The 15376-nt window shown below is 39.8% G+C and overlaps 1 protein-coding gene across 8 annotated transcripts in view; it reads left to right on the forward strand.

Annotated features, from left to right (window-relative positions):
• Positions 1–15376, forward strand: part of TMC7 (transmembrane channel like 7) — a 102404-nt gene that overhangs the window by 42691 nt on the left and 44337 nt on the right. For all 8 annotated transcript variants that reach the window (XM_033962902.1, XM_033962904.1, XM_033962901.1 and 5 more), the window contains 2 exons: positions 11647–11817; positions 12910–13067. In XM_033962902.1, coding sequence (XP_033818793.1) covers positions 11647–11817; positions 12910–13067 — 329 coding nt within the window. The remainder of the gene's footprint in view (positions 1–11646; positions 11818–12909; positions 13068–15376) is intronic.

Here is a 15376-nt window from a genome sequence, read left to right on the forward strand (position 1 = left end):
GCCTAATTGCCTTGCACCAGTCCTGTCAGGTGTATCTTGAGGACAGGTTTGAGAGCCACTGCTGTAGACACACATTAAATTTTCATCATAGTACATGGGATATTCATGAATATTAGCACTGTAGAGATGCCGGTTAAAGTATTTTGAGACTATAAGCTGTAAGTACATTACATTACATTAGTGATTTCTATTCTGCCTTTACCTTGCAGTTCAAGGCGGATTACATATGAATTGTTAAGATATTAAGAAGTACTTAGGGAATAGTTTGAACATTTTCTGGTTTGCTAATGAGTAGTTGGTATTGCAGGAGGAGTTCGGAGTTTGGTTGTGTTATATTGGTTTTATGTATTTTTTGAAGAGTAGGGTTTTTGTTTCTTTTTTGAAGGTTTTGTAGTCTATGGTCGAAGTCAGCAAATTGGTGAGTTGTCGGTCCAGTTTCACTGCTCTGGTGGCCAGTAGGTTGTCATACATTTTTCTTCATTTGACATTTTTGGTTGGTGGGTGTGTGAATATTGTGTGGGTTCTCCTGTGTGGTTGAGGTGAATTGAGTTAGCCTATTGTTCCAGTAGGTAGGGTTGTCTCCATTTATAGCTTTGAATAGTAGGCAGTGGAATTTGAAGTACACTCTGGCTTGTATTGGGAGCCAATGTGAGTTGTGGTACGCCTCTGTGATGTGGTTGTATTTTTTCAGTGAGTAGATAAGTTTTAGGGCTGTGTTTTGTATTGTTTGAAGCTGTTTTATCGCAGTTGCTGGGCAGGGGAGATATAGTATGTTGCAGTAGTCAATTAGGCCAAGGATCAGTGATTGAACCACGAGTTGGAATTGTTTTCTGTCGAAGAATTTTTGGACTTGTCTTAGGTTTCTCATAGTTGCGAATGATGTTTTTATTATTTTGTTGATTTGTGGTTGCATGGTACAGCCTCTGTCTATCAGCACTCTGAGGAATTTTATTTTATTTTTTATATTTTATTTATAAATTTTTCATTCTTACAATAATTTAATTGTACATAAAGCTTCAATTAATACATGAAAAATTGTGATTACAAATAATTCATCTTATCACATAAAATATAACCATCCCCTTTTTTCATTTCTTAAATCCATATAATATACATTCCCCTCCCCTCCCCATTCTAATATAATCATTACTAATGTGCTATGAAATCTGATCATTGGAATAACGAGTCAATGGTTCCCAAATTTTCTTAAAATTATGAATATTTCCCTGTTGTAATGCTATTGTTTTTTCCATTTTGTATATATGACATACAGAATTCCACCAAAATGTATAGTTTAATTTGGTATAATCCTTCCAATTTTGAGTTATTTGTTGCATGGCGACCCCTGTCAATATTAATAATAGTTTGTTATTGTTTGCTGTAATCGGACTCTGAGTTCTCATTGCTGTATCAAATAGTATAGTATCATATGAGAGTCCTAGTATCATATGAGAGAATTTTCTAGTAATTCATTAATTTGGGGCCAAATTAGTTTCCAAAATGCATTTACACAGGGACAAAAAAAAATTAAGTGGTCTAATGTCCCAACTTCTATTCTGCAATGCCAGCATCTATTAGATCTAGTACTATCTATCTTTTGGTCCTGGAGATTAAGATCTACAAAGTGTTATGGACCCCCCTCTGAGGAATTTTAGCGTGGGTTGAATGGGGTATGAGATCGAGTTTATTACTAGGTTAGTCAAGGTTGGGGCTTTGCTGTTTTCTAGGAGGATGAAGTTGGTTTTGTCAGGGTTAAGTTTTAGTTTGTGTACTTTCATCCATGTTGCTATTGTTCAAGTGTTCTGTGTATTGTGCCTACCATGGAGGGCTCAAGTTGATCAAAGGGGAGGAGTATGGTGATGTCATCTGTGTAGCTGTAGGAGGTAATGCCTAGTTTGTCTATGCCTAGTTTGTCTAGGTATGAGCTTAGGGAGGTTGAAGAGTGTGGGAGACAGGGGTGATCCTTGGGAAACTCCACATAGGTTGGACCATGGTTCTGATTTTTCTTTGTTTTGAAGTGCATTGCGATTTGAGTTTTGTGTATGTCATACGGATTCAGCATGGTTGCTGAGTGAGAGAGAACTATCCTTTCTAAGCATCTTCTCCTGGGGGGAGGAGGTAGATGCAGTATTCACAACCACTGAAGGGAGGGAATTCACTAGGCTCAAAGCTCACTTTAGTCAGGTTCTGGAGGGAATTGTAGTGTGTGCAGTGCACTCTGGTTAAGGATTTCTGTGATAACTGGACAGAATTGAGAGGGAGACAGAAAAATAGGGGGGTGGGAAACAGCTTAGTGCTTGTGAGTTAAAAGCTTGGGATATTATAACATAATGACATCTAGTTCTGAATAAATTAAAAACCTGAAGAAACTGCTGGACCACCCCAACTCCACATTCCATTAAAAAAAACCCAAACAACCCCTGCAGAAACTATAGGTGTAAGGAAAAGAAATCAGATGTCAGTGGAATATTGAAAAGAATTTGAAGAATTGGAGTAGACTCAATTATAATTTCTGGTGGAATTTGTTGTGTCACATTTATAAAATGGAAAGAACAATAACTATACAAAAAGGAAATTATAATAAATTTAAAGAGATCTGGGGGCCATTGACAAATTATTGTAATGAGTAGATACCATTTTCCATTATAAGTACAATTGCAAATGTGGGGAAGGGGGGGTTCTGAATTTTATTAAATGTTTAGATCAATAGAAAAGAATATTTGATTTAATTTGTTATGAGAAAGGTGGGAGGGAAGGGAATAAACTTTATGTATTAATATTATATAGGACAGAAATTGAAGTGATGTATTAAATTTCAAATGTTTAATTATTTATACACTTGATGTAAGAAGAAAAAATGAATAAAGAATTTTAAAAAAAGAAAAGAATTCAGAGAACCATAGTACAGTGTGGGCAGCATAGCCAACTATGTAAATGAAGGACAAAAACAACTTAATATCAGAGGACCTTGAGAAAATCAAAAGTGGCCTTTGACTAACCTTGGCCCCTGCCTATCAAGATAGTGCAAAATCAACAGAGCAAACAAAATCAGCCCCCAAGACCTGATTAATGTGACCCAACATGGCATGTGTTTTGGCATGAAGCCTATGTCAGGGGTCAGTACATACAAAGTCTCAGAAACCTGGATATTTGATACTTAATTTAACCACTTCAAAATATACAACGCATGTAAAGTCTATAATCATTATGCACCACAGAATAGCACAATCACAAATCACAAATCTTTCTACTGTAGCCACTGAAGGGTTGACTGGGCCTTATTTTCTGGATTATTTTCATATTGACAAGTCCAAGTGTGCCCCATGTACTGCTTCCTAGCTGATGAATGCAAATTCTTTTCCAGTATTTTCTAATAAGTTGCTGCATTCATCTGCCATCTATTTTGACTAGATTTCCTGTACTGCTGTAACTTTCCCCCCTTCCCCAAAACAGCAGAGGATGGTAGGGATGGTGTGATTTTCTGCATAGGCTTTATTAACTGTTCTCCAAATATGAGGGTCCTTTTACTAAGGCGCGCAAACCGATTTAGCGCGCGCTAAAGATTAGCAAGCGCTAAATGCTAATATGCCCATTGAATATAATGGGCGCCTTAGCAGTTACATAGAAACATAGAAAATGACGGCAGGAAAGGGCCATGGCCCATCTAGTCTGCCCACACTAATGGCCCACCCCCTAACTACCTCCATGAAGAGATCCCACATGCCAATCCCATCTTTTCTTAAAATCTGGCACGCTGCTGGCCTCAATTGCCTGTTGTGGAAGATTATTCCAGCGGTCAACCACCCTTTTGGTGAAGAAATATTTTCTGGTGTCGCCATGAAATTTCCCACCCCTGATTTTCAACAGATGCCCTCTTGTTGCCGTGGGTCCTTTAAGGAAAAAGAGATCCTCTTCCATCTCGATACGGCTTGTGACATATTTGAACGTCTCGATCATGTCTCCCCTCTCTCTGCGTTCCTCGAGTGAGTACAGCTGCAACTTACCCAATCGTTCCTCATACGGGAGATTCTTGAGACCTGAGACCATCTTGGTGGCCATTCGCTGAACCGACTCAACTCTCCACTCATCTTTTTGATAATGTGGCCTCCAGAAATGTACACAGTATTCCAGATGGGGTCTCACCATGGATCTGTACAACGGCATTATGACCTCGGGCTTACGGCTGATGAAACTTCTACGGATACAGCCCATGATTTGTCTAGCCCTGGATGAAGCTTTCTCCACTTGATTGGCAGTCTTCATGTCTTTGCTAATAATCACCCTCAAGTCACGTTCTGCTACAGTCCTTGCTAGGATCTCACCATTTAGCACACGTTAAATCGATTAGCACGCCTTAATAAAAGGATCCCATAGTGTTTATGGTTGTGACCATAAAGTTAAAGTTTGGTCTTATCACTTCAAATTATTTTGTTCCAGAAGTTTTGAGGCTTCTCTAGGCACTGTTTGGTGAATTGTAAGCGGGCTGTTTTGTGGCTTTGGTACAGCAATGGCTTTTTTATGGCAACTCCACTATGCAGACCATTTTTGTTCAAGTATCTTATTGTACAGTGGTGCCTCACACAACGAACTTAATCCGTTCCAGGAGCAAGTTTGTTATGTGAAACGTTCGTTGTGTGAAACGCGTTTTCCCATAAGAATACATGTAAAACAAAATAATTTGTTCTGCAGCCCTGTTTTCCCATAAGAATACATGTAAAACAAAATAATTCGTTCTGCAACCCTACATTTCCCTCCCTCCACCTCACCTTATATGCAGAGTTTGCCAGCTTTCTTTTTCACCCAGCCGCACGCTTTCAAAAAGCTGTGCACGCGCAGCTGCTGAAGTTGATCAATGTTCTCCTCTCCTGCAACTTCCGGTTTCCGGTTGCGTCAGAGGAGAAGATTGAACAACAGAGCATGCGCGCATGTGCTGCTCTTTGAAAGTGTGTGGCTGGCCGAAAAAGAAAGCCGGAAAACTCGGCATCTAAGGTAAGGTGGAGGGAGATGATGGAACACTGCATTCAGACAGGAGGGTGCTGCTGTTCCCGGCTCACATTAGGAAGCGGCGAGAGTAGTTCCGCCCCCCCCCCCGGGCCCCTCGGGCGACTTCGTTGTGTGAAACGAAGTTCGTTATAGGGAGCAAGACAAAAAGTTCGTTATGCGCAGCGTTCGCTGTGCGAGGCGTCCGTTATGCGAGGCACCACTGTATATGCTAAAATAGCCACATCACTTTCTTTCAGAGAAGCCTACATTTTGGTAGAAGTGGCTTGTGGGTTTTTCTTTGTTTAATTTTTAAGTTGTTAAAGGACAAATGTCCAGTGGTACTTAGCTCTCTGCTACAGATATATCATCCTCATCATGCTTTACGATCTAAAGATAAGTCTTGAGGTTCCATCTATTAAACAGAAAGTTGGCAGACACTCGGCATGCTTTAACTATCCAGGGAGTAATATTATGAAACGCATTACCATTGAATGTAAAAAATGCTACCAGTTTACTTCGGTTCAGGAAAATGGTTAAAACTTGGCTTTATCAGAAATGTTTCCCATTATCACTGAGTTAAGAATTATTCAGGTAAATCCTTTTATTCCGTTTGTTTGATTTTCTTGTTTTTTTTTTTTTGTTTGTGTGTGGGGAGGGGTTTGGAAATGACTGAGTCAGGAAAAATTTTATTGTTGTGATATAGTTGATGAAATGATTAGTTTTTATGTCTATTTGTTGTATGAGATATTGTTTTATGTTCAAATCTTTTTTTATTGGGTTATCAGACCAAAATACAAAGATACAAAGCCAACAAGAACAATAACCAACAAACACAAGTAGCATAGAGAAATGCAACCCTCCCCCACCCACCAATATCCAACCCACCAGAACACCAAACCTCCCCACCTCAGGGCAGGATTAACCAATAGGCCAAGTAGGCACGTGCCTAGGGCCCGAAGTGGTCAGGGGGGCCCGATGAAGAAGGGCATCAACATTATTTTTTCCAAACGGTGGTGGGCCCCTCCAGCATCGATGTCAGAGGAGGGGTGGGACCACGGCGGAGGAAGCAGCTCCGAAGCAGCGCAGGGATCGCTGGCAACGCGATCCCGCTGCGGGCTGCTTCATAGGTGGTGTGGGGAGGCCAGGGGGGCGAGCGGTCCTTCGGGGTGGGTCAGAGCATCAGGCCTTCAGGGTGGGGCGGGCGGGCAGGCAGGCCTTCAAGGGGGAGGGGGGTGATAGGCAGGCCTTCAAGGGGGGAAACAGGCCTTCAAGGGGGGGACAGGCAGGCAGGCTTTCAAGGGAGGGACAGGCCTTCAAAGTGGGGGGGGGACAGGCAGGCCTTCAAGGGGGGGGACAGGTCTTCAGGGGGTGCAGGCCTTCAAGGGGGGATAGGCCTTCAAGGGGATCAGGCAGGCAGGCCTTCAAGGGGGGGCAGGCCTTCAAGGGGGGGCAGGCCTTCGGGGGGGGGGGTGCAGATCTTCAGTGATGGGATGCAGACCTTTAAGGGGGGGGACAGGCCTTCAGGGAGGGGGGTCCTGGTGTAGAAATACACGGAGGGAATGGGGGGGTTCAAAGAGACGCACATATGGGTCTGAAAATAGAGAAGAGGGAGAGAGATGATAGACCATGGTTTTTAGAGAGGGAAGGAACAGAAAGGGAGAGAAGTTGGACACAAGGGATGGTGTGGAGGGGGGATAGAGATACTGGTTAGGAGGGTAGTTGGGAAAAGAAAGGGAGAGATGGTGAACCCTGAGGTGGTGGGGAAGGAGGGAGAGATGCTGGATGAAAGGGTAGTTAAGAAAAGATGGATCTGTGGAGGGAGACGAAAAAAGGAAAGATGCCAGACCTCCTGGGGAGGGGAGGGAAGGGGAACGGGGAGGACAGAGATGGCAGATGGATGGTTAGCATGCAGAAAGAAGGAAGAAGGAGACCCTGGCAAGCAAGTTATCAGAAGACAACCAGAGCCTTGGACCAACAAGATTTGAAAAATAACCAGACAACAAAAGGTAGAAAAACTAATTTTATTTTCTGTTTTGTGATTACAATATGTCAGATTTGAAATGTGTATCCTGCCAGAGCTGGTGTTAGACCGCAAACGTGAGCTAGGATTTAACAGAGAGAGGAAAAGTCCTTTTTGTTTCTTTATTTTACTTACACCACAGCGCTAGTATGGTTAGGAGAAGCCAAAGGGGGGGGTAAAAAAGCTATAAAATAAACCCACCAAGATGTTTGAAAAAAACAAAACAAAAAAAAAACCCACCCAATTGTGCAGGAAAGTTGAATCGAAAAACCAATTCAATAGCCTGAATCGAATCGAAATTTTTTTTTTTTTTCTTGAATCGGGCAGCACTAGTTTGCGCTACTGTCTTAGACTTTAGGACCTGGGATTGGGGAGAGATGGCATCCTCAGTACTTTATAATGCAAGTGAAACGAGGATTTGGTCAGACTTTTGAAGGGTCTGCAGAAGAAAAATATTGTATAGACCGTGGACATGAGACAGCAGGAAACGGGAACTTTTCTTCTTCTATTTTTGTGAATGGCAAGGCTGAGGATGTCAGAGAGTTCAGTTAAAATATGTGCTTTATAAAAAAATATAATAATGTGTTTTATAAAGTTTATAAGCATTGCTGGCCTACCCGGTGAGGTGTCCCTAATGGTGGTGGTGGTGGCAGCGTGTCAATGTGTTGAGAGGAAGAGGTGGTCTGGGAAATTCTGCTGAGCAAACTCCGGGCCCATTTCCACCCCCCAGTTAGTCCACTCCACTCAACTGGTTCACACACTGAGTGGGTCTTTGGGTGTTGTGCCTGGGTAGTTGTTTTGGGATCTCTTCCAGTGGTTTGTCAGTATCTCCTTGTGGTCCAAGGAAGGAAAATTTGTTAACCTTAGCATTGACCTTCAGAATATGTTTGTAATAGCGCTGCTTGTGTGGCATTAGGCTATGTAGTGATCGAAAGAAAAAACCAAACCTTTGCACATTTTTGCACTATATGGTGGGTGTATGAGAAGATTCACATTTCCTGCACAGCTAAGTCCTTGTGAAGTTACCTTGTTCTTTCTGTATTTGACATCTAGCAAGGTCTCTGTTTGGAAGGAAAGATCTAAGCTTAAAAATGAAGTGGCCAGAAGTTATGGTAAAAGCAGATAGCGTTGCTGATTTTAAGAAAGGTTTGGACAAATTCCTGGAGGAAAAGTCCATAGTCTGTTATTAAGACATGGGGGAAGTGTCTGCTTGTCCTGGATCGGTAGCATGGAATGTTGCTACTCTTTGGGTTTTGACCAGGTACTAGTGACCTGGATTGGTTACCATAAGGATGGACTACTGGGCATGATGGAACATTGGTCTGACCCAGTTAGGCTATTCTTATGTTATGTTCTCATCTGTAGGGGCCTTTGTTTTCACTTATTATTTTAATGTATTTTTTTCTGGGAACTTATCAGTGTTTTTTAGAATGGGAACAAAAATGGAAGAGAATTAATGTGTGTGGAATGGGGGGGTTACTAATTTCTTCAGCTAAATAATTAAATCCACCTCAACCAGACATAGGAGAACTCACACACCATTCACACACCCTCCATCCAAAATCGTCAAAAGAAAAAAAACTGTTCGACAACCTCCTAACACTCGACTCCCAACTCTACAACCTATTGACCTCGACTACAAACTACAAAACCTTCAAAAAAGAAATAAAAACCCTTCTATTCAAAAAACACATAAAACCAAACTAACACAATCAGAACTGTCCCAAGCATCACCTGCAACTACTCCATATGTACTTCTGATGTCATGACAATTCAGACATAATTTATGTTATGTTTGGAATAATGGTTACATATATGAGGTTCAATAAAAGAAAATTTTCAATGCCTGTTTCTATTATGACCATTTATTTTTCATGGTTATTACAAAAAATATTTTTTTACATGGGGGGGGTGTCAAAAAATGATGGGCCTCGGGTGCCACATACCCTAGGTACGCCACTGCATCTTACAAATTCTGCCATGGTTATGTAAACTTAAATGAGCACAATTGTATTTGTCAACAAGTTAGATTTTCAGTTAACACAAGTAAAGATAATATATAGAAATGAAAAATAAAACAGAAGGAATCTAAGTGATACCTTTTTTTACTAGACTAACTAGAGCATGGTTACCAGGAAGTGGGGGAAAGGTGGGAGACGGAGATAAGGGTGATATGAAGGTATCAGAGCAGTAAAACTTATGTTTTGTAATGTGAGACACATTATTCAGTACTGTAGTAATTCTTTATCTACTGATCTCATTACTTGAAATGAATGCAGGAAGATCCTGAGAGAGCATACTATTTTCTAATCCTCTTAAGGTGGCTTGTGGTATTTAATCCCAGTCAGCAGAGAGATTACTTATCTTTAAAACAAAATTAAAATTGTTATTTTGACCTTGTATTTATTAGGTTTGTATGTGTTGTTCAGCTAAGTGTTGTATGAAAAATAAAAATCTCTTAATCAGTATCTATTAAAGTGGTATACATTTTGAAGTGGTATACATTCAGGTACAAAAGGTATTTTTCTGTTCCTGGGGGACTCACGATCCAAGTTTGTTCTCAAGGAGCAGAGATGTCAAACTCAATCACACTAAGGGGCCGAAATCCAAAACACAGGCTAAATCGTGGGCCAGACCCTGCCCAATCACCGCCCTAGACCCCGCCCCATAATAGTACTAATTATAACACAATTTTTTCCATTCATTTTTCATATAGACACAAACACAATATAGTCTTATTAACACATAATGGTTAACCACAGAATTAAACTACACAAAATACACTGCATGCTTCTCAACATTCATTCCTACCAGAACACAGATAATCCCTATGCAAACTAATATATAAAAAAGAAACCCTAAGATTCAAGACTCTGCATGCAGTACAACCCCCAGAGAAAAAGAAACAAATGTATTTCTTTCTGAGCAGTGCAAAATATAGACAGCAGATGAAAGTTCTCAAAATTGACACAATTCAAACACTAAATTGAAAACAAAATCATTCCTCCTACCTTTGTCGTCTCCCAACCTCACTACTGCGGCTGTGCAGAATATTACTGGAGGCAGGAGAGATACTCATGCTCCCCCCACCCCTGCGCACATTGTACCACTGGGCCAGACCAGTAGGAAGGTGAAGCTGGAGGAGGAAGTCAGGAGGGGAGGTGGAAATCAAGAGGGCAAGCCTATGGTTATAGTCAGCGCCCCCCCCCCCCCCCTTCGCTGCCTCAATTTTCTCTTGTGGCCTGGCTTCCTCCTCTCTTCAGCAGTAATTTAACAGTGCCGTCCAGTAATTTACACTGCTGGTGTGGTTGTCAACTTGCGCGTGCCGGCATTGAACCAGAAATGAATTTAACCATGCTGGCTCCAGCGATGCATCCCAGCTGGGGTTGCACAGTTAAATTCATTTCTGATGCGCTGCTGGCACGCGCAAGTTGATAACCATACCGGCGGTGTAAATTACTGGCCTGCAGTGGGGTGCATCGCTGGGGCCGGCACAGTTAAATTTGTTTTTGTTGTGTTGCCGACATGCACAAGCTGATGATCACTGCGGCCCACGAGTGCTATTGTTGCTGTCAGGTGACGTCCCAAAACAGAAAGTAAGGCGACATCTTGAAGCCCTGTTTACTCCCCCCTAATGCCAGCCCTGAACCGCGGGCTGCATAAAACAGCCAGGCGGGCCGAATTGGCCCCATGGGCCTTGTGTTTGACCCATGTGCAGTAGAGGGTTAAGTGATTTGCTCAAAATCACAAAGAGCTACAGTGGGATTTGAACCAGCTCCCCTGGATCTCAGCCCACTGCTCCAACAATTAGGCTATTTCTTTACTCACACACATATACAGTATACTATTTATGCTCTTATATTCAGCATAAATTATATTTAGAAGAGATACAAAAGAATACATAGGTTGACCTCAATTCATGAGTCTTGCTCCTGTTCCAGGGTAGTTGAATAGGAAGGACAAACATAAGCTATTTCTCACCAAGGTATCAGAGCTAATAAGACACAAATTATTAGACATATCTAACTATATAAACATGATATTTAGAAAAAGGCTGGAGGGGGAGGGGTCTTTTCTTGTCTCTTGGTTAGTCCTTCACTATCACAGAGTAGTTGCCTGAAAGGATGATATTTGTGCATAGGTGGTTTACCTGCTAACATTTGAGGCTGGTGGGGGGAGGGGAAGGGATCAATTCTGCATTAGCAACTGCAGCATTTAGGGGAGTGCCACCCTAAACTATGCCCATGAGTTTATGGGGTATCTGGTTTTTTTCTTAATTGATGAGATGGCTACTTGTAACTCTACCTTATAGTATTAATTCCTTATCCTTATATGACTCTCCTGTCTGTTTTTAAAGAGGAAGTGGTAAAAGTAGGCAAATAAAACAAAAACTTAATTTTAAAATATGTACATGCAGTCTTCTGCCCCAGTTTTACTGAGTGCTTTATTTATAGGGTTTGTGAAGAGCTGTGGGATGTAGAAAGTGGCTCTGGCTAGTAAGAACTTGTGTGATGGGCATGGCAAGTGCTGACAGCTGCAGATGTGATGACGGCACAAAGCAGTCACTAAATTACAACCTTCCTAGTAGAAAATAAAAAAAATCCACAGAAATGTAAATAGTTGTGTTCTGGTTTTCTTTGCAGACAGATCTGGAGGAAGAAAGAATACGACAGAAAATAGCTGAAAGGACAAGAGCTGAAACATGTCGCATCTATTTATTAAGAATATTTTTAAATTTCATCGTGGTTACAGTTTTAGCCATCTCTTTTTATTGTATTTATAGAACAAGCATCTTCTCTCAAGAGTTTGGCAAGGTAAGTATAATATGAAAGATAAAAGGAGAATATTTTTTTTCTTTGCTATTAATATGTATGGCTTGACATCATGATATCCTTTTACTAAACTGTGGCAAAAAAGTGGCCTTAGTGCGCCCCTTACACAGGTCTTTCCTGCATGGTAAAGCCGCTTTTCCGTGCCTGGAAAAATAGACAGTTTTTCCATTTTCTGAATTAATGGTCATGCTCTAATTTTGTCATTGGCACGTGGCCATTAAAAATCATTTTTATTTATTTATTTAAAAAATTTATATAGTGCCTAAGCTCTAAGCAGTTTCCAAGTAACAAACATTCATAAAATTAAAATGACATCCAACTACCATTATCTACGTACATTTTCTGCAGCCTACAAGCAGGCAGTAATGAACATCCTGCATAACAATGTTTCTAAAAAATTGGAATGAATGGAACTTACTGCGACCTCTACATATAAGTGTCAACAAACAACAGAGTTTTTATTAATTTCTTGAATTTAGGGCAGTCTTACATAGCCTTAATTGTCCAACCAAAGCATTCCATAAGGTAATTCTGAACACTGAAAACATTTTAGATTTTGTGACCACATAACTTATTCCCCTTTTCAATGTTAGCTATTAATTTCCTAGCTCCAACTGATCTCAGGTCTCTTCCATGTTTGTAAACCTCCCACAGTGTTAAAAACCAGACAGGAGCAATCCCATATAACACCTGGTACACTAATAACACCTTGAATTGCATTTGTTTTATGAGTAGCCAGTGTAATTGTTTTAGAATTAGTGCGTGAGCCTCTAATGTATCCAGTTTTGTAAGCAGTAAGGGTTCATATGCTAATCAGTTAGAACATGGGACATTGCCATGTGCTAAAATTAGTAGCATGCCCACTCTGCCCCCCAGTCATGTCCCCTTGCAGGAGAATAAAAATGTATTTCGTTTTCTGCGTGCTCTGGTGCAAGCAAACATGCCCATTTACAGCAAGATTCTAGAGTGCATCTCACAATAAGTATTTTTTTTTTTAATGTTCAGTAAGCATGTGCAGTTCAGTAAAAGGTCCCCCATGTTAATGCCTCTGAATTTGTTTCTTTTTAAACCCAGCAAACCTTTCCGGGAGCTGACATGCTGAATCTTGTGGTGGAATATTTGCCCTCCATAGTGATCACCATTGCCAACTTCATAACACCTATTATTTTTAAAATCATAGTTAATTTTGAAGATTATACTCCAGCCTTTGAAATCAGATGTACGCTTATGAGGTAAGTCAAAAGAATTGACTGTATACCAGTGTATAAAAGAACATGAAATCATATCTCCATCTCTCTTTCAACAGACTCATTAGTCATTGAGTGGGGATGGGGGAGGAAGGGCACTACTATATACACATGTTTATAGAACTTTTGAAAGCACATAATATGTATAAACCAATACATTTTTTAAAAATGTGGTGATGGTGCTTTGTTATCATGGTTTCACCTTGCATGTAAACTTGTGTCCAGCATCATATTTGTCAAAACGTATGAGCGCAGCTGATGTAACTGCATTTTAAAAAAAAAATAGGTTTGTGAATTCATTGATTATATTCATTATATATTTGCACACTTTTTGCACAATTGAAAAGTCTTCCTTTTTTTTTTCCTGGTGTTTTCTAACCATATTAAAGCTGGGGGTCTGCACTGATGTGTAAATAAGTAACTGTAGAAAAAATATTTTTTTAAAAAAGTGTGTATGTGTGAATCTTTTTATGATCTCCAGCTATTGCCTTAGTGGAAGCTTATAGAAAACACATCTTTGTGCATATTAATATGTTAGTTTATTTTAAAATAAATATAAATCGACAAATCAAACTATATGGTTAAACTCCAAAATTCAAATTGGCGGTTTTAAGGTCATCTGGAAGCATTGGATGATAGCAAGTATACGGATTTTAGGTGATGTTATTTCAAATGGTAAACTGCTTGATTTTTCACAGCTGCAACATAAATATGGTCTTAATAAATCACAAAGCTTTAGATGGTTGCAGCTGAAGCAGGCCATTCAGGCAGGGTTTCCTGAATGGAAAAATCTTTTAATACGCAATACAGTTTAGAATTTTTATGCTTTCAGGTGGACTTCTTGGGACACTAGGCCGCACAGTGGTATAAATTGATAAACGGTATAAATTGATAAATAAATGGTATAAATTGATAAATAAAAAACCTAAAACTGGATTTGGGGACATTTGGAGCATTGAGATCAAGCATCAAATTACTGCATCTCAATGGCCACGAATTTGATCTTGGAGGATAAGATGTACGGTGTCCGCATCTATGAGACAAACTTGGTTTTTCCTTTTACATAGAGCATTTTGGACCCCAGTTAAGTTACAGAAGTTAAATAACTCTAAGTCTAATAGATGCTGGCATTGTAATCTTGAGATTGGGACACTAGATCATTTGTTATACTATTGTCCCCTTATCTTGACCTTTTGGAAATCAATCTGGACCCAAATAAATTGTTTATTAGAGAATCCTGTGGCTTTGTATGACACAATTCTATTTGGTATGTCAATGAGAACAAAGAGCCAAATTTCATCAAACAATAATAAGCTTTTATTGATTATGACAGGAGTCGCCATACAACATATCACACATAATTGGAAAAATTGGAGCAGGCTTAATTACAGTTTTTGGTGGAACTCATTGTGTCACATCTATAAGATGGAGAGAACAATAGCCTTACAAAAAGGGAATTCTAAAAAATTTAAAGAGATAGGGGGGCCATGTAGAAGGATTTATGGTTCACTTAGCAGTATTATAAACACGTTACGTCTCTGTTAAGTGGTCTAGAGAAAACCATAACCTTTTATTCAAGTTCAAATATCATGGTCTAATTATACGACACAAACCCAGGCTAATGAGAAATATCTTTATTATGAAAATAGAAAAATATAATTCACAAGCCAGCTGCAGAATCTAAATATTGTTCAAAATATCTAATTACACAAATGAAACTCAGTACATGATTGTCACAATCTAATGGTTAGACAATTAAGTAAAACTTCTTGTTAAACACACACTATTCCTTATAATAATAATCCCTGATTAGCAAATGATTATATTATCACCCAGGTAACTTTTCAACCCTTTACCTTTATAATAGATTCCTATCTAATTCCCAAGCTAATAAAAGTAATTTCCGTATGCTCACCCTTATTTAGCCTCTCCGGCACAATTAGGTGGAAGAGAAAATTTTCTTGTCAGCTGGAAGACGTCAGGAATACCGTTGTAAAAGTTACACGTGTTGAAAATCCTTGATGAGGCTATAAATCATCAGCAATAAGTTCCGTTTATCTGTGCTAAGTTCAGAACAGTTTTTAAATGTCCGAATTTCTATCTCTTAGGCAGAGAATCACACGAGGTAACTTACAGGTCTAATTATTGAAAGAATAAGTTTACAATTAGAACATCTGTGAGCAGATCTGAGCTTCCCCGGACCTTATCACAGACTAACTAACTATTAATTAATTAGCACCTTTCTTTTCTTGAATCTCATCAGATGACTTCCTCGGACCAATCCAGAAACAGAA

Source organism: Geotrypetes seraphini, chromosome 11, assembly GCF_902459505.1.
Source record: "Geotrypetes seraphini chromosome 11, aGeoSer1.1, whole genome shotgun sequence".
NCBI lineage: Eukaryota > Metazoa > Chordata > Amphibia > Gymnophiona > Dermophiidae > Geotrypetes > Geotrypetes seraphini.